Source organism: Triturus cristatus, chromosome 10 (genome assembly GCF_964204655.1).
Source record: "Triturus cristatus chromosome 10, aTriCri1.1, whole genome shotgun sequence".
Classification (NCBI taxonomy): Eukaryota; Metazoa; Chordata; class Amphibia; order Caudata; family Salamandridae; genus Triturus; species Triturus cristatus.
The window spans coordinates 1039978769-1039998645 of NC_140593.1; the positions used below are offsets into that span (position 1 = coordinate 1039978769).

The following is a 19877-nucleotide window of genomic DNA, read 5'->3' on the forward strand; positions in this document are numbered from 1 at the left end:
ATTAAACATTTCGCCATAGGTAGATACAAACACTTTGGGAGCAGCTTCATACATGAATTATGGTCATTACCCTTAACTTATCGTTGTGAACATTCCAACAATTTAGTTTTTTATAACTGGAGAAGAATGTAACTCTACTGTAGGACATTCACTTGTTTGTAAACAAGTTAAAATCCATGGCGCCTGTAACACTACGGCACCCAATTCAGCTTGTTATTTAAAGGGATCCCCTTTTCCTCAAATTCTCCCATACATAACAGTACTTTCAAATGGTAGTTACCTCAATGCTGAGCGAGCAAGACTGTTGTGGAATGCGGGCCGGAGTCCCGTATATTTTGTCCGTTTTCCAATTAGTCGCTTGTTACAACAATGTCTTGTTTCTCCCTCCACATGGAATAGTAAATGGCTCGTTGTGGCCTTCGATTCCATCTTTGAAAGCAGATTTCCACAAGCTGAGCAGACTCAAAGCATTGTTGTTCCAACAAGAAGTAGCTCTCACATCTGCCCGAGAGACCTTCAAATTTCAGGTGGCTAGAACGTTCACTGAAATACAAACCTTCCCCTGCATTTCAGAGAACTAGTGCATCAAATCTTTAGTGTGTCTCCACTCCGCAGAGCGGAGGTTTTTCCTTCGTCTCATTCACCAGTGTTAAGTTGGGCAGCATGAGTGAGGAATATCTTACTCCAGACCACCTCCTGGCCAGATTTCCCAACGTGGGTGGTCACGGATGACAAGATTGCTTGCATTGAGAAACCTTCCGTTCACGTTCAGGAAACTGCCGCTCAAGTAGACTATCATACTCGAGCGGTATTTGTGCTGATTTTCCAGCGAGGAACATATATCTGGTGCTAAAAATCTGCGTGAATGTCACAACCTAATGCATTCTGCTATACGGAACTCTGTGCGGTGCAGTTTTTGGGCCCCTTTGCTCTCGCCAGGCCTTGTAGTAATGAAGGGGCAACACATCTGACTACCCTGCCATATAAGAAGTCTAGAACTGTCATAATGAACCCTAATAAAGAGTAAGTGGAGGCAGGTGTCAATGCCTCCCAATACTGAACACCATCCTCCTTGCAGTGGCTTGTCTTGTAGCTTTTGAATTTTCAGTACCAATTCTGACATTGCTGAAGCTTCAAGTACACTAGAAGAAGTAAAGAATGGGCAGTTGCTCAATGTGCTGCGAGCTGGCAAATGCAGTCTCCAAACAATGAGCCGCCAAATAGTGAGCCGCTGCCAGATTGTGAGCCGCCGCCAAATAGTGGGTCGCTGCTAAATAGTGAGCTGCCTCCAAATAGTGACCCGCCGCCAAATTGTGAGCCGCAGAACAAACGAGGCGTGAAAAGAACGAGAACAGATCTTGAACTGGAAGATTAACAATGTAAATATCATGATGCAATGACATTTTTAGAGAAGTCTAGAAAGAAAAGACTAAAGACAACAAAATGATTGTGATGATTTGATGTGGTAGTTTATGATGGCTAAAATCGCCATTTGAGGGTGGCATGTACCAGCGTAGATACTGATTATTCTTTCCACGACATACATACTAGATTGTACACTGAAAAAATAACAAGTACCATACACATGTTGACGAAAAACATCACAGAAACCGAGACAACGTTGAATTATTAGCACCGTAAAAGCTTGCTCGATTATCTAGATACAGTAGAATTCATGAAATAATAATAATAATAACAAGATGCTATGAAGACTAATGAGAAGTTTAGCATTTTTATTGATTTCAATTGCAGAGTGTTTTCACAAACTCGAGATCGGTGCTGCAAATCAATGTAGATTAGGGTTGCATGCTTTGGCGTAAGCCCTTAAGTAACCTAAGGAAAGGGATGCGACGATTCAGGGGTCCCTCACACAGGAGGGGCTGAACAGTGGGGATGATACTCCCATGTCCAGTTTCGCGCCAGAGCGGGAGCCAACGGCTCCCTGAACTGGTTCCAACTGGAGTATGTAAGGAAGGCACCAAATGTTCCCATCAAAGCAGTCAAGTAGCACTGGTAAGCGCCCCCACCCTGTCCCTATACACTAAGTCCTGACAGGGAGGTGGTCACTCCTCCCTGTGACAGGAAACATATTGTCCTACCTTCCCCTGCTCGAGCTTGGCTCAGCAGCAGAAGGGCAGAATTGTATCTCTGGTCGGCAGCTGCAATAGTTTGCTGTCCGGGTCTAGAAGACTCATACAGGGAGCACTGAGGGCCTCCTGGAGAAGCTTCACAGTGCATGGAATCATACCTCCAACACCGTTTAGGGGTTCTCGGGATGAAGAGCCTCTCACTCTGCTATTACTTTACTCCACTAACAGGTCAATGAGTAGACCCTGGATGCCTGACTCCCTGCTCCGGCCAATTGCCCCATGCGTACTATCAATCAGTCTCCATCATCCTCTTCAATAGAAGTTCTTCACTCCAAAGCCTGATAGCTCATTCGGACCTCGCTGCTGATCAGCCCGACCTAGAGAGCTGTTGAGAGGGTGTCCGGGGCATCTGTTTGGTTCATTGGTTCGGACTGCACCAGATTCATCTCTCCCACTTTGGGTGCACAGCAGAGGTCTCCTTGCCTTACAAACTCGGGGAGACCTTGTCCCCATCGGTTTCTAATCTTCCTAGCCCTAGACGTGGAGGCTCCCTTCCCCTGTGTTAATTATCAAAGCAGAATAAATAAATGACATTGTCATTTACAATGCCAATAGCTGAAACTCTCGCAAATGCGAGACCTATTGCATTGCAAATGCTTGTTCTTAATTACTTCTGATGTTCAAAAATTAGGAAGGTATTTTTTTTTTTAATTAAATGGGTAGTTTTTAAGTCTGAAACATATCTTGTTACACCAGGAGCTGGTGTTGAATATTCCTTTTCTGTTTTCATTGTGTTGATCAGTGGACCTCTTGATACACAATCAAATACAAGGGAAGCCAGATTGCTGCAGTTTGAATTTTTTTCAGAGCAACTACACCTAATCAGATTATTTTTGGGGAGAATGTTAGGAAAAGTCATCCAGTCCAATGACGTTTTTCTTGTATTTTCCAGCTGATGAATGTCAACCTATATAACTCATGCATGCATTAGCAGTCACAGTTTTACCCTATGTGCTTTTCAAACTCACAATAATGTTTCCAAGTTTGTGCAGATGAAGCTTTGAAAAAACAGCATGGGTAAAGGGGTTTCACGGTAACCACGGTAGCCAAGAATTGAGTTTGCTCATAGGTTAAAGTGGATAGTCTGTTAGCTTACATCTTTTAAGGCGTCTAAGAATACTAATATGTTGTTATGTCCTCATGTCATTCAGGTATCAGTGGTGTGCTGGCAAAAGGAATATGCGAACAAGTCTGGATCATCATGAAGCTTTTACAGTTTCTATACCACAGACTATCTCTGAAATGCTGCCACTGTGTGGTGTATCCAAGGCGGTGGGCCTCTTCTTCTCTGAGGTCCTCCCCTGTATATTTACGAGGAAACGCACAGCACCGGAATCATTTCTGGAAGAGTGATATATTATTTGGCAAGCTGAGGCCTTTCATCGCATCTCAAGTGTCCTGCAGCCATGTGGGCTGGTGCCAGGCCAGACTGGCATCAGGAAGAAGTTCCTCTAGAACCACTGAACCTCCTCAAGCAGCAGCTGCAGAGCAAGACTCTGACGAGGACTTTGGGACATTGTCCAATCAGTATTCCTCCAGGATAGTGTTCAAAAAAACTAAAGCGGAATTTCAAAACCTACAGTACGAAGAGGAGGAGGATGAAGAAGAGGCTACGGTTAAACCCAGACAAGGTCGAAGGAATACTGCCTATTGGTACCACGTACAATGCAAGAAGCTGATCAAAAACAACAAGGTGTGAATCCGTCCTTCATGTTCATATCCTTGAAGTGAGAGTGCATTTCTAAGCATAATGCTGTGCATCAGTGTCTTCATCATGCGTGTATATGGTGTACATTGGCTTGCAACTGTTTTAAAATAAGGCCTCAGTATCTGTTGAAGCAAAAGGACTCTAAAACCCATCTAAATGCCTGTCTCCACATTAGGGCGTGTTTCTCTTTCTGAAGGCCAGTAGGCATGACTCTTGGGAAAGGGAGGACTGGCCAAACATCATCAGAATTGGTGTTAAAAAGTTTTTATCCAATCCTTAGTTACAGAGCAGAAAAAACACATCAAACAAGGCAAGCTGATGCGGATAATATGCACACCTTGCACAAATAATAGCCGTCAGCAAACTTTGGGGCATAGGCTTGCAAATTCCACTATACGTTGTAGCTGCTACTCACATATGCACATGGCTAGCTAATTAATGCAATTAGGGCATTACAAGTTTAGCTTGACATAAAGCTTAATTTGAATGGTGTAATTTTTTGCAGACACAAATGCTCAGATTCACAGTTAACCCGAAAAATGTTATTTCCGATGTGCAAAACCCATTTTAGAAGTCAGTAAAATTCTATTGACTCTTAAAATAGGATTGCCTATTGCTACCAATTTGGTAGAGGTGTGTTCTGGGAGTGCCTTTTTAAATTGTGATTACGGTAGCAGCTGTATCAATGTTTTGCAATCGGAATTCCTGTTGTTAACCATTGAACAATTACTGATTCAGAAGTTGAAGTGGTAACTTATTTGCAATAGAGAAGAAGTCCCCTTTAGACTCCTCCCCTTTTGTGAATTAGGGTGCACGTTTTAGGATGGGTAGGCAGTGGTCTAACCCTTGCCATCTGTTACTGAAACGTGTGCAAAAGAAAAAATCTATTTTTATAAAATCAGCCCGTTTCCTCTAAGGAAATCGATATTCTTTTTTAACAAAAGTTTTCCTTTTTCAACAGCAGTCAGAGAGATGGTAGTCTACTGACCCTTGCAGGCCACCATCGCTGTGATTATGGTGTGTCGAGGTGATTCGCAATGTGCGACCTTCCTCATTAATATTCATTAGGCAGGTCCGACTTGGACCCACTCCGAATCGTAACTTTGCTAACTGATCTATTTGTACTTAGGTCGGTTCTCAAAATTAGACACTGGTGCCAAAAACTGGTTGCAAATTGCGGCCATGTTTTGCAACCAGTATCCCGATACATCTGGCCACTGAGTCTCTACAGAAGAGGTAAGAAAACAGAGAAAATTCTATGCAGTAGACGGAAGAAACAGGAAAAGAAACTGTACAAGAAAAGATCTGTTTGCTTCACACATATTTGTATGACTTTTCTGGCTTAGAAACGAAGATATTATGCTTTGAATGATTTAACTATAATCTTGATTGAATTCACTTAATACTAGAAATGCAAAGTTCTAGTATTATGTTAGTTCTTATTATGTCTGAAATGGATTCTTCAAAGGCCTTTTGTTTTTATCTTTTGATTTTTCCCTTTAAAAAGCTCCTCATTTATTCCTGCCTTCCAAATGAAAGGCAAAACTTTGTGCAGAACAAGGAATGACTTTTTATCTGAAGATGAGCTTGTTACCTCATGCAGATTTTTGTTGTCAAGGGGCATACTAGTCGTCTAAAATAGAGCCACACACAACATAGAGGATTATCCAGCTGTTAATTTGGGTGCCCCCTGGTTACCCTAAAAAATCAAGAAAACTGAATTAGGGAACACGGGAGGAATGGAATGCCGGTGGCGATCCTGCTAAAATATATATTTGAAAACATTTTCAAAAATGTTTGCTCCAAAACAGGTTGTATATGAAACATATTTCTGACTGTCCTGTCATTTTTACTAAGTAACACCTTTACTTATGCTTAGCTGCTAATTTCTATTAGACCCTGAATCTAAGACCCATTAAGGGAAAGGAAAACCAGTTCCAAACAGGTTATCTTTGCTTTCATTCTACCATTGGTGTAAAGGAACAACTCACTAAGGTTTGCAGCATCTGTTTAATAGTATTGGATTAAAAGTGTAGTGTAGCATGGGTAGAGACACTGTTGTTAAATTTATATCTCATGTTTTACATTCAGCTTGCTGAAGCTCTGGAGATGTTCGAGACTCGAATGCTGAAGGACGAGCGATTGCAGCCAGAAGAGGGCAATTACACAGTGCTGATTGGTGGCTGCGGCCGAGCGGGATATGTGAAAAAGGCCTTCAAACTCTACAACGATGTAGGTATAAGGGTCAGGATGGGTGGTTTCGTGAAGAATGTTGGTAAAGGAAACTATGTTGTGAAATAGCTTTCAGCGATTGCAAGCACAGTTAGTGGGGCACTGTTGGACTAAGTTTTGGTTATGGTTAGGGAGCTCTGCTCCAACTTACTCATTTTGTTTTGTTTTTTAATCTAGCTTGGGTTGTCCCTGATTCAAATGTCCTTCTGGCAGTGTAAAAAGGATTGGTGGTGTCTATCATATTCGCCCTGGAAAGGCAACTTCCTCACTAAAAAGATATAACAATAGTAGCCATTACTTGATTGCGGTTCTGTGTGACCGCTTTTAGACTGTGAATACTTCAACTACAAGTATATTACTTACTTGTAACTGCAAATTAAATTCGTTACAAATATTGTTAAACATTTTCAGTCTGTTTTCATTTTTTAGTAGATGTGCTGTACAATCATTTACAAAAGAGACTAATACTTTTTGGGGAGTTTTGGTAGAGCACACTGCGGTGTCTTTCTAAATGATGTCAAACATATTGTCTTAGCACTGCAATTTTTATATTTATCTCTTGCAGTCTGTATACGTTCTCAGTTGAATTTAACATGTCGGCAAAAGGCAGTCTTAAATACTCCGGCACTGTCGATCTTCTATCCGCTGATAGCATTTGGGAATGATGTTTTTTCCAGATAGTAGTTATGTTATTTAACTCGATGCAGGACATTTCTGCCTCTGAGCATATTCTCTCTATTGCAAGCTCTAGCTCACAGTGGACTTATGTCTCACATTTGAAATTGACTAATTGAAATTGGAAGGTGTTTTTACTGTTTTACATAGCCTTTCATACGTTTTAGCATGGATTACCAAGGAGTGCTTATTTCATGCATTGATGTATAAAATATATGCCGTCATGCTGCTTGCATGTAACACATCTTACCCAAATGCTAATTTTATTTCACATATTGTATCTGCAGGAAAATATGAGCAATGTATGCATGATACGATAGAGACTCAGATAATGCTTTTTATTAAGTCCAACCATTAATATTCCTGGTGATGGAATTAATTCAAACCTTATTTTTTTTCTAAATATTGGTACTATGTTTTACTTCTGGGTGGATTACTTTGGACATCTGACACTTCCAACGTAACCCTTTTTTTTACAACATAGGTGAATATGCATGACCACCTCATGCGTGTGTGGGGCGTTGCCCCTACCAGCACACCTTGGGGAAAGGATGACACATCACATGTAATTGGTTCCATGAATACATGTTTTGCCATTCCCCTTCTGGTTTTGACCATAACAAAGCTCACTTGGCAGTTTTACCTATTAACAAAGAGTGAGATTGGCCAAGTGCCTTTGTATGACCAATAACCCATGAGTACATAATTGCTTTGTATAGCCAATTATCCAAGAAAGAACATATAAAACGTATAATTGCAAAACGAAAATGGAAATCTATCTCAGCACTGGAGGGCTCTAAGTGTGCCATTCCTGCAGTTATTTGAAGAACAACTATATGTGCAAACTGGAACAAAATAAATTGTATACAATATAAAGAACTATTAGTTGAGTTACTTGGTGCCACTTTTCTTTTGAAAAATCTTCTCTTGTGCAAACTAACTTACTCCTCCTTCTCCGCTGCTTGGCAGCAGATTTGTCATCTAACAATTTTCAGCAAAAAGGTTTTGAAGCACCCATAAGTAGGATAATTATAAAGAAATTATGTGCCTACCAAAATGCATGGTTGGGCAAGGTAATGAGAGTGATTTAGAATGAATACCCTAAACCTAGATTTTAAGCTGAGTATCTTGATCTGATATCTTTATGTGCCCCACAACACTGCACCTTTATTTGCAGTGCAGTGGAAATTTCTGCTGCTGTGGTGTGTTATTCATCTTTAGAGTGACGGCAGAGGGGTTGTGCCACTGATTGTGTTTCTTTCCAAGAAGCCAAACGTTTTTGAACATCTGCTTTTTTCTGAAGACCATCACAAGCATTTACTGTCTGACACCAAGGCAAGAGTGTTCAGGGCCACGCCTGTGCTGGAAAGGGCTTTCTGTAGCATGCAGTGCATAAGTAAAGTTAATGATTCAACTAAAGTAGAATAACTGAAGTATATTGCACTGCATTAATAGGGGTGGGGAATATTCTAAAAATACCGACTCGTCCAAGGGATGGGATGCTTTAGAAATCTATGTATCCTGAGAAAGAAGCCACTTCTCAATTATGGTTCCATGCAGAGGGTTGACCAGTTATGGCAGACTTCTCTCTATATCACAGCTCTGATATTAGGGTCCCCAGATTGAGACAGGACTCATATTATATCAGGGTTTGGATTCTGACAAGCCTCTGATTTGGCTACTTTCAGCAAATGTTCACAGGTTCTGAAAGTAGGCAGGTAGCTACAGTTCTAGTGCTGGAATGCCCTGTGAGTTTGTGCACACCCACAAACCTACATTTTTAAAAGTATTTACCAACTCCTCTCTGATCTCATCACATACTAGAAAATGGTGTATTTGTATTTAATCGAGGAGAATGTGGGAAGCATTATAATTAGCCACAAATTGATCAGTTTTGCATATGTGAACACTTTTCTTTATATTGGAGCCGCTGTCGGTAATGGAAAATAAGGTTACAGCTCACTACATTTTCTTGAAGTGCTCGTACTAATAGTAAAAGCTTAACATTAATGAATCTTTGCTATCATTCTGAGCAACACATACACATGGATCCAAATCTTGCGTTAGATGCTGGCAAGCCTCTTTCCCACAACCGTACTGGGGTACTGTAAACTAGCTGCCGAAGGGGTTGTGCTACATGTGGTTGGGACTCCTTGTCCGGTGGACTCCTGCTTAATTCTGCACTGCCATTAATTAACTAAGAACTGACAAGTGGCTGCTGATTGTATCATTTGGCAATAATGGCAGAATTATATGCCAAATGAAAAGCGAATATGAATTTCTATGGTAAGCAAGAGGTTTTCGGCTAAATTAATGTTTTATGTCTTGTATAGATGAAAAAGCGTGGCTTGGAACCCAGCATGGCCACTTACTCAGCCCTGTTCAATGCCTGTGCGGAATCTCCCTGGAAGGACTCTGGTCTACAGCATGCCTTAAAACTACGGCAGGAGCTAAAGTCCAAAAATATAGAGATGAATCTCATCACCTATCACGCCCTGCTGAAAGTCTGTGCTCTCTGTTCAGATCTCAGGACCTGCTTTGAAATATTCAAGGTAATGTCTTAACCTTTTTTCCATCTTTGCCGATATCACATATTGAGTAAGAAGACCCTTGCTAGTGACATCTTTTGCAGCTTTTTATTTAATAAATTAACATGCTTTGCATACGTCTGCCATCTAGTAATTTGTTCAGCATGTTTTTATTAAGTTTGTGAGTCAGTCAGGGAGCATTAACAGAGGAGCTATCTTAACACTGTGATCAGTTAAACTGGAAGTCGAACATCCCTTTTAATTGGAGTGTGTGACGTCAGGCTATTATATCAAGCTGTCCAGTTTAAAAAAGCTGACTTTTTGTTCTTTAAAAAAGCTGACTTGATTTTCTCCTACCTTTTTATCGAGCGGGATATGGATGAAATAAGTGGATCTGTAAGTGGCAGGAGGAAAAACTACTACAGTGACAATGTGCACTATTTATACTAAGGTAAATGTCAAGTTCACAGTTTGTGGCTGCTTTCACTGGCTCAGATTGGGAGTAAACTGGTTTTTGCTACTGTGCTATATATGAAATGAACACTCTGTCTCTTTCTCTCAGTGGATGTGTCAGAGGCACATTTCAGGGTGATCCTCGTTCACAGAGGAATTTAGCATCTAAGGTTTTGGTTACAAAAGTATGTGTTAAATGCGGAAACCCCATATTTATGTGGTTAACTCTGCAACTAAAGAAACATCTAATTTGACTACCCCTCACCGTTGCCCATTGTTTATTAACAGTTTATTCAAGAAAGATAAACAAAAACAAAACATTCCAATTCCAGTCAGAGCCCATTTGAGTAGCACTTTGAAGAAACCCGCTTTTTTGAGCGAAATGCCCCAAAATAATATGTACCATAAAAAGTACATAATGGGCACCATGGGGTTCTAGTGAAATCTGCATATTGCGCTGCCTTCGTCCTCATGGTCCGTGATGTCACTAGAAATATATATATTTATTTATATATCTATCTATCAGTAGCCACTCTGTTGTTATAGTTAAGATTCCGGGGGGAGGGGGGGACTCAGAAGAGTCTTGTTCACATGCATATCCTTCCAAATCAGGACACTAAAAAAAAAAGGGAAACTAAAAACGGGCTAGGTAACAACCTCTCATATTCCTACACTAATGACATGAGACATTAACTACCTCACAAATGACACCATACACATCTGTAGCATAGTTACTGAGTGTAGCCACATGCCCTTGTTAACTAGGTGTTATACAGTGCTATAGACACATTTTGTGCAGCAATGGCATTTATAAGGTGTCCACGTTTATTCCCAGAACTTTGCTGAAGAGTTTGAGGCAGTGCTGACTGTTGTATAATGTAGAGTGTAGTAGTGTCCCCCTTAGAAGTAGTTATCTCTCACTGGTGTCAGCATGACTCTCAGTTGTTTGCCATTGTGCCCATTTCAGGAACGTATGTAGTGTGGTGGATTGTACCATTTTACAGAGGGGTGTCAATAGGATCTGACAGAAGATGTCTTTTCAGTGGCAAATGTACACCTGTTAAACTCTTGATTTGAAATTGGGGGTTATGTGAAGTCTTTACGAGGGTAATGCCATTTAGGTGAATAGAAAATTATCAACATTTGTAGCGTGTTGAATTACTTCAAATCCACAAGCCACATAGGACAGTGTCACAATGATTGTATGATGTCATCAATGATGTCATTTGAGATGTCATCAATTATATCTTTTGGCTCCACCTGCAAAGACCGACTCAAACTAAGCACTTTTATTACCATAACATTCTATAACATCACTTTAACATTCATTTGTTAAGTTAAATTCTGCTTTTTGTATGATATTCAGCCAACTCCCTTGATGGGAGTGTTGGCTGCAAGGCCCATCCTCCAGCAGACTTCCATTCAACATTTGGGTTTTTAAAAACTTTTTTAGGTTTTACTGTGACACTCCCGCAGCAGCTTCTGCTCATTCTTCACCAGAATGATATTGTCATACTGTGCAAGCATTCCCGAGGAAGCTTGCATGGCCCTAAGGAAGCTTACACTGCACTGCAGTACCATGGGGGAGAAGCTTTTGCGGCAGCTCCTGTGGGAGTACTGCGGTACCTCATGGGAGAGCGGCACTGAGTCCGGCAGGTGTATGGCTGCACCAGCAGCACGAACAATTTAGTTTTTCAAATTTTGTTCCCTGGTTGGTGGCCCTCAACAAGTGCATGGTGGTCCGGGTGTCCCTATCCTGCTTCCTTATACCCTGTTTTTTATTTTTTCATTACACATTTTCAGGACATGGGACTGAGTCCCTGATTCTTGTAATGCCAGCCCCAACATTTTCTTCTTGGCTGTGGCCAGCCAATCAGATCGCTCAGTACTGCCACACTGGCCCCAGTATCGAAGTGGCCAACAGGAGAAAAATCTCAGCCAATCAGATGGCCCTGTTTTTGTACATTTTTGGGACTGCCGGACCAACAGTTCAGGTATACCTAACTTTTTAACCCGTTAAAGTCCAAACCAAAATGTAAATTTCTTGAAAATGGCTTCACGGATTTAGACCAAGTCACAAATAGCACTGTTTCTGAGTACAGTTCTAACTTTGTGCCAAATTTGATGTAATTCCGTTCAGTCATTCTGTGTCAAAGTTTCCTATGAAAATTCCCATGGGAAATCAACATTTTGGGGCCCCTCCCCTTTTTCTAGGCCCCTCTTGATGGGTCGGCGCTAAACTTTCCAGAAAAGTCCTAAGATGGATTAACATTTTAAAAAAAAAGTTTTGTGCAGATTCGTCAGTTGGCAGTAAAGTTATTAGCAAAACGATAAATTCTCTTCCTATACTGGCTCTTACCAAACTTTAACAACATAGTGGCGACCACGACTTTGTTATATATGGAGAGATAGAGAGAGAGAAAGAGAGAGGCAGGCCAATACTGCAGAGCTAGAGTCCTGTCAACTCCTCGTTTTTCCTACTCTTTCCTGTAGATTCATTTCCCCTCGGTGCAAAGGCACCTTTTAGCCACATGTCCTTAGTGGCTGAGAATACTCTTGGGCCTTGAGTGGTTTGTCTCCTAATCTGTGAGCATCTGAAGTATAAGAACAGCACCCCCAATGATGTATAAGTATAACGGAATAGGGACTTGTTCTCCAGAGAAATTTGAGGACAGGACTTGACATCTGGCTGACAAAGCGAGGTTCTCTTCAAAGGAGTGTTTCATTGTTATGATGAACAGGCAGCATGGTAGAGCATGGTGCGAGGGGAGCGCGTGACCTGTTCCTAAGACGGTAAGTGAATATTACAAGAAAGGGGGCAGAACATTTTTCTACTTTAAAGGGGTGTGCAAGGATGATCAACTGGAAATCCAGTTTAGCTTGTGAGTTTGCTCTTTCCTCTTAAAGATTGTATACTTAATGTGATGCTTAAGCGCAAATACCCTTCAGGTTCTCAGTAGATCACTTATCTGGGCAGAATCTGTTAAACAGATGCCAGAGTTAAGGGCCATCAAATTTAAACAACTGTTTGATTACGCAGTACTGGATTGACACTGACCTAGAAATAGAAGTAGTTATTGTGTTCCTGAAAAGGGCTTCTCTGATGTTGATTGAACCAAAAATCCAATTTTTTATCTCCTGAATTCAGGAAAACCTCTTGAAATTTCACTCTCTAGACCTTTTCAGTCCTTTTTGGGCTTGCACTCTCACCTGTTTCCATGCAAAGAAGTTAATATCCTGACATGGAAACAAGGGCCTATTAGATGAGCTATAATTGGCTGGAGATGCAGATGTCGTCAGCACCTTAACTCTACTGGACATGTCGGCTATTTTTGACACAATCATTCACCCTATACTTGATAGTTTGATATGTCAGGGCATGAAGGGGTTATGATGAAATGGATCATTTTATTTCTGTCGGAACAGAGAATATGTATTATGTTGCCTCCATTTAGAAAGAGAAAACCTCATGGATGTGTGAGCCCGTTAGCTTTCATCTATAAGCCTCACACACATAACATCTATGTCATTGCCCTGTCCAATTTTGTCAGAAGCTTCTACCTGCAATTGTTCCCTTGTGCTGATGGCACCCAGATATTTATTGGGCATGATTTTGTAAATACACCATCATATAATTCCATTACTTCATTTGTTTAATCAGTTCAGTTCTGACGAAGCAGAACATTCTCATGATGAATGGTAGTAAAACTGAGATTCTGGTGTTTGGCAACACGAAACTGTAAACTCCTGACTTCTGGTCTGTTGCACTGGGCCCTTTCTCAACTTGGGCATGGTATTCAAAATCCTAACTCCTTTGGATTGAGAAACTTTGATTTGCCCAGCTGGTGGATGCTCTTAACAAATCCTTTCATCTACAGATGTGGATGCTCTCAGCTTGTATGGTTGCTACAACTGCTGTGTTTTTTAGGCTTGACTGTTGACCGCTATCTAGGCTTCCCACGGTACCTGGTTTTGCAATTGCAGATCATCAAAAATGCTGCACACTAGTTGACAAGTGGGTTATCCTGGCAGGACGGAAACATCTTCATATGCCTATTAGCCACTTTTAACATTCAAAGCACTTTTGTTTTAAACCGAAGGCTATATTTGGCCACATCCTTACTTTTGATAGTAATGGTTTTCCTTTGCTGTGACAGCTTTGTTAGGCTAATGATGGTCTGCTAAATGTTTTGTATTTCAATAGTGTTTGGCTGTGGGAGATGAAGTGGTGAGTCTTTGCTTTTTGGAACACCGTACTGCCTTTCTCTGGACTCACTTCAACCAGGATGTCTTAAGTACACAACTTAAAAGTTGGATGTTTTCACAATGAACTGGGAGTTTTGTCAGTCTGGGAGTTTTGCGCACATAGTTTAATCGTATATTACACAGCAAGTGCTTAGAAATCCTCATTGAAGGAAAGGCCACCTACGGTCATTGGCTCTGTTGAAGGTATGCAACAACATAGTGTTCGTAATGTTAACCTACAACCATCAGAACCACCTCTGAAGATTCTGACATAATTAACAGTGAATGTATCATTAGTGGACTTTCTAGTCCAAGCTTTGAGGGATCTCCTTATTAATTTAACTAATTATGAATGTGGAATACATTTGAAGCACCCATTATGCTGTTGTGTAGTTGAACTGACTATACCTGCATTTATTTGGCCTCCAGGTTCAGTTCCAAAATGGGATTATAACCTGTCATCCAGTCTGTAAACATTTTACAAGTGTTCCAAAAGGGGAATCAAAAACCTAATTGAGTAATAAATGATGTGAGCATTTTGTTTCGTCACTAGAATGTATGCCATTTAATGCAAACCGATCAATGTCTTCAAATTGGTGGGCATCTGTTGAGGAAAGTATTGAAGGCTTTTGTTTGAGAAAAAAAAAAAAATCTGTGAATCACAGATTTGGTCAACCAGTAGTCCCCCCCCCCCCCCCCCCCCCTCCCCAAAGCCTCATTGGCTCGAGGTCCACATGCAAAGGAAGGGAACAAATTCAGTTCTATGCATAGGCACCTAAGAGCATGTGACTTTGTAAAACAAATGGAGTACACAGTTGTCTAGGTCTGAAGTGGTGAAGTAGAAAGAAGACAACCATCCAGTAGTTCAGCAAGTTGAACTTCAGTTCTTAATTTAGGGCCAAGATTTGGAAGTGAGGCAATAAACTTTATAGATGGGCACTTCTTCTGGCATTGTTAGCATGGGCAAGAAAACATGACTGCAGCTGTTACACTTAAGGAAGTAACTCTTATTCCTTAATAGATATGGTTATTTCTTCCTGGATCAAGGTGTAAACTGGATGTAAACTCTTTGAGAACAGCTGGATCAAGAAGTATAAAATTATTGTCCAACCATTTCGGAAGGCCTGAAATGTTAAGAATTTTTGCTGCTTTTAGATGTAATGCATCATTCATACTGAGGCTTTTAGAGACATTTGGGGCTGGAATACTTCATTATCTCTCCATTATAGTGATTTGCTACCGGGTCTAGAGTTATATCTGGAGCTACCGAACTCCCCCTAGTACTGATGTATGCCTTTTAATGGCTGCTGAACGAACAATAATCCACACATCTCCTGGTAAGCATGAGAGGCTTGGGGTGTTGCTAATATTCAGTCCTTATTTACTTGCAGGAAATTGTACAAAAAGGCCACAGACCCACAGATGAGACTTTCAGCTTCCTCATGATGGGCTGCATAAAGGACAAGGATGCTGGGTTCACATACACGCTGCAGGTACATTTTGTCTGTCTAACTCTCCAGCTGTGGTATAAGCAGGAGATGTTTCCTTACAGGCATCTTGTGTGTGGTTTATAGGTACTACTGGTGATGGGTTTCTGCCATGGTCTGTCTTGTGTACTTGCTCATAGGTTGTGAAATGTAATTGCATGTGGATCTATAAATGAGAAGTATTGGGCGTATTATGATTGCTTACGATTTGAATTTTGCAAATAGAAGAAAGAAAATCCTCAATGAATGCACTTATGAATTCATCGATATAGGCACAAGACTATCAATGCTGTAAGGGTGATCAGAGAAAAGCAGCCATATACTTATAAACCTTACTGCTATCCTCCTCCCTAAGCTTTACAAGAGGGCTGGCAAAAGATAAAATGAAAAGTAAGCATTATAAGTGGTGCTGGGAATATTCAGATTAACACGTTTGCTTAGCAGTAGGGTGGTATGAGTTGGTCCTCTCTGTCACCAGGTTAAGTGACACTTTAAGCAATGGCTCCGTGACATGTTAACACAGGAGGGAGTTATCATTTTTCCAGCTTAGGAGCAGGACTTTCTATTTATTTACCTCATTCGGATTGATAAAGAATGTTGTGCAGAATAACATCAAGCTGTACTTCCAGCCAGGAGGAACAAAAACATGAGTGAGTGGAGAGCTGGACAATACAAAATAATTACCGAAGATGCTTAAATCCTTGTTCATGTCCTTCTCAAATGTAGTCCATGTGCTGAGGGATGGTGGTGACTGGCGGGTAGTGCTGGAGCATTTACTTGAAGCATACAAAAAAAATCCACATTTCGGTCATGTTCGTCAGACCTACGATGATGATACTTGAACTCAGAAGCATGGTTGCAGTGAATATCATTAGTCCTGGAGTGTTACTTAGTGAAGTGTCCTTCTCCAGCTAAGGACATCTTTGTCTACTCAGTGAGCACAAAAGCAGCTTCTGTAGCATTCTAGTGTTCCTTTCCTTTTCATGTTCAGTAGATGGGCCACTCTACACACTTTTCGGTATGTTGGGTGCAATGGTCATGGGCTCTCTGTCGGTTTCTTTTTGTGGTCAGGCCTTAACTCGGGAGCATGTTTGTCTAGACCATTATACCTGGTCATTTATATGTCTCCTACTACTATTGTTACACTTGTTGTAATCTCATAGTCACGTGGTACAATTCAAGCCAGTTAAACACTACTTTGATTGCGGGGATCTGCAGGTCATGAATTCAAATCCACGTAAGGGAAACTCAGCCTCCCGTCCTTCTGATGTAAGTAAATTGAGCACCATTAAATTAGATAATAATAGTCCCTGTTATTTATAGTAGTTAGAAATTACAACAGTGCTGCATGAAGTGTTTTATAAGACACAAGTTATTCTTATTTATATTATTCTTTCAAGAATCTGGAAGAAGAGGGCTTTCTCTGAACTGCTCACCAGTCGACTCATCTGTCTGTTTACATGGGCCTTTGGTGTCTGGTATGGACTGAGAAAAGGACTGGGATGTTAAAAGCAGAGAGCATCTGCAATGCTTTTAAGGGCCCGATTCCTATCTCGCTCAGAAAGCCCTCCGTACGACTCGGATCCGGAGGGCCTTCCAAGTGAGATGTGCTCTGGGAGTCCGAACGAGCGAGTATGATGCTGCCGTATGCTTACGGACTCGATTCGCTCTGACTCCCATTGACCTCTATGGGAGCACGTGTAGAGACGCGTACACAGGCTCCCTTAGCAGAAAAGGGGTGATTGGGGAACAGCGTACAACCTGTGGTGGCCCCCCTGTGGTGCCCACCACACTGTGAATGCCTGGATCGGGGGGACCCATGGGCACACCCCTGTGACAGATTCAGAGGGCCCTGGGTGAAGGGGGGCCTGTTACGGCCCCCCAAAGTACGCTTCCGACAGCTGTTTTTGTCTCCCTGAGACCGAGGCGAAGCGGCTGCCGGAATCGTGCATTGTACTCGCTCGGTCAGAATACGGTTCCATAGCGGCACGATTCGGCTACGAACGAGATGAACGGACAGGTTTGGGTTCCGGAAATTATTCGGTCAGCGCGAACACGATCTTCGCATTGTACTTGGATGTTCAGACCTGTGTACGATTCGGTCGTCAACAAGGGCTAAGAATCGGATCTGTGAAAGTCAAATCTGATTCGGAGACCTTCCGAACGACATCGGAATTGGGCCCCAAGTTGTAAAGAAACTGACTTGTGCTCTGGGTTCCTACCCTGTAGCCAATTATCCAAAGGTAAGAAACTGAACTATCAATATAGTAATCACTCCAGAGAACAACCTTCAGTGTTTTCAATATCTGAGGAAAGTACATTTGAAATTGAGATATTGGACTGGGAGTTAGTTTGGATGGGGGACATGAATGATAGTGCAGGGAGAGGGGCGCAGTGGGATGGTGGTCAGGAATATCCTGATCATTTTGTCGTGGCTTACAAGAATGCTGCCAAGCTTTGTGTTGTCAAAGAGCAATTGATGGGTGAGGTAGGAATAAGAGAGCTTGGAGGGTCTTCTGGAGTGAGCTAGTGTCAGAACAAAGGGAGACTGAGGAAGATGCAGAGAATAGGGTGGAAAGGAGAATTTTTTGTAGCTAGTAAATTAGGTTTTCTACACCTGCAGAGGGAGATAGGGTGAAAATGTACACTGTAACTGGGCTTGTAGAGTTATATTGGAAGGCACAGAAATGATGATGGTCTTCAGTGTGGAGTAGTGATCATGATCAATCTAGTGAGTCAAATTTAGTAAGTTGGAAATAATGATGAAGGTGAAGGGATTTTGGCTTGAGTGACATACATTCATACATTAGTTTCAGCTTCTCTGCTTAAATAGTGGTGGCGAGATTGAAGGAAGTAACACATTTTAAAATGTAAATTAAATTTGTGGTTTACAAGAACAGTAAAATATGGTGCATTTTGCTCATTCCTTGCATTGTTGACTGAATGGGCTGTTGAAAGAATGAGTCTTCCACAGCCAAGGATGGCATAGCTTTCAATCAAAAGCCTTGTACTTTCTCAAATCGACTAGAAAGTGTGTCTGTCTGTTCTGCCCAGAGTCACCTCTTCAGGTGCTTTCAGTAAATGTGTACAACAAGGATGACTTAATTGTGAGTGAATTATTTCTCATCTATGATTAACAGATGACCTACATTTTTAATGTTAATATCTTCAGTTTCTTTGACCTTACTCTAAGTCCGGACATTGCTCTACTAAGACTTTTCTCTTTTTGACTTCATTTGTTACATTTTGTTAATCTTAGGTAAATAGTAGTGTTCTAGCTGCAGATAGAGAATTAAACATGATTATAACTTTTTATCAAATATTCTGTGACCACTTTTTATGAAACCTGCATACAGATGAACAGGACAAAGGCAACAAAAACACTTGTTGGATGCACATCAGTTTTTTTGTAACCTTAATATATAGTGAAGTATTATTAAAACTACAGATGTAAACAGTATATTTCATATTTTAATTACAAGTGACCCAAGAAAGTATTAAGACACTCTATTTTTTCATTCCAACAGGTCTGGAGACAGATGCTGAGACTGGGGCTGAAGCCTGACCATATCAGTTACAACTTACTTCTGCGTGCAACAAGGGATTGTGGCATAGGAAACCCATTAACGTTGTCTAATATGTTATTGCAGGCCCAAAGTGAAGCCTCTGTTCCCGTTTCTCTAAATGCTGGCAGGCATGCCCAGAAAGATAAACGGGGTAAAGTGAAGGAATGGAACAAGATACCTATCTCAACCAAATTTGATGTTGAGGATTTGGAAAAACAGATATTTTCAGAACATCCCAAAAATGTTGGGGAATATATGCCAAGTGGAAACAGTAGGGACGCAGACCTGTGTCTTTCTGCTGGTGAGGATAGATCTCTTTCTTTGGAAAGTAGAAATCTAGACTCCACAATGGTAGAAAATAAGGTGGCTTTGAACTGCACTGTGATGAATCGAGGCAGGCCCATTCACTTATCCCAGACTGCCCAAAACCTGCCAAATTTGCTGAACCTAAATGTATCCTGTGGGAATATGGTTTCCTTGAGCAGCATAACCACCCCTTCGGACAGGCTGGCTCTGATTGGGAACATGGAAGGTTTCTTAAAGAAAATGGAATTGGACAATGTGACCCCTGACATCAAAACCTTTACTCTGCTGGCTGAAGTGCTGGCCCCTCAAACCCAGATTGAATCTGTTTTGATTACTCTCATGGACAAGTATAACGTTAGAGCTGATGTTGCATTTTTTAATACGTTGGTGAGGAAGAGGAGTAAACTGGGAGACCTGGAAGGAGCAAAGGTAAGACTGTAGTGAATTCACTGCCCGAGCCTTCAATGCATTGCAATGTCTTAGTCGAACACCCCAAAAATATAGGTAAACAAAATCCTCTATTCATG

General features: G+C 41.2%; 1 protein-coding gene across 1 annotated transcript in view; it reads left to right on the forward strand.

Moving 5' to 3' along the window:
- Window positions 1–19877, forward strand: part of PTCD1 (pentatricopeptide repeat domain 1) — a 69949-nt gene that overhangs the window by 33282 nt on the left and 16790 nt on the right. Inside the window, exons 2-6 of the mRNA XM_085629124.1 lie at window positions 3302–3843; window positions 5950–6090; window positions 9099–9317; window positions 15383–15484; window positions 19006–19779. Coding sequence (XP_085485250.1) covers window positions 3352–3843; window positions 5950–6090; window positions 9099–9317; window positions 15383–15484; window positions 19006–19779 — 1728 coding nt within the window. The 5' untranslated portion in view covers window positions 3302–3351. The remainder of the gene's footprint in view (window positions 1–3301; window positions 3844–5949; window positions 6091–9098; window positions 9318–15382; window positions 15485–19005; window positions 19780–19877) is intronic.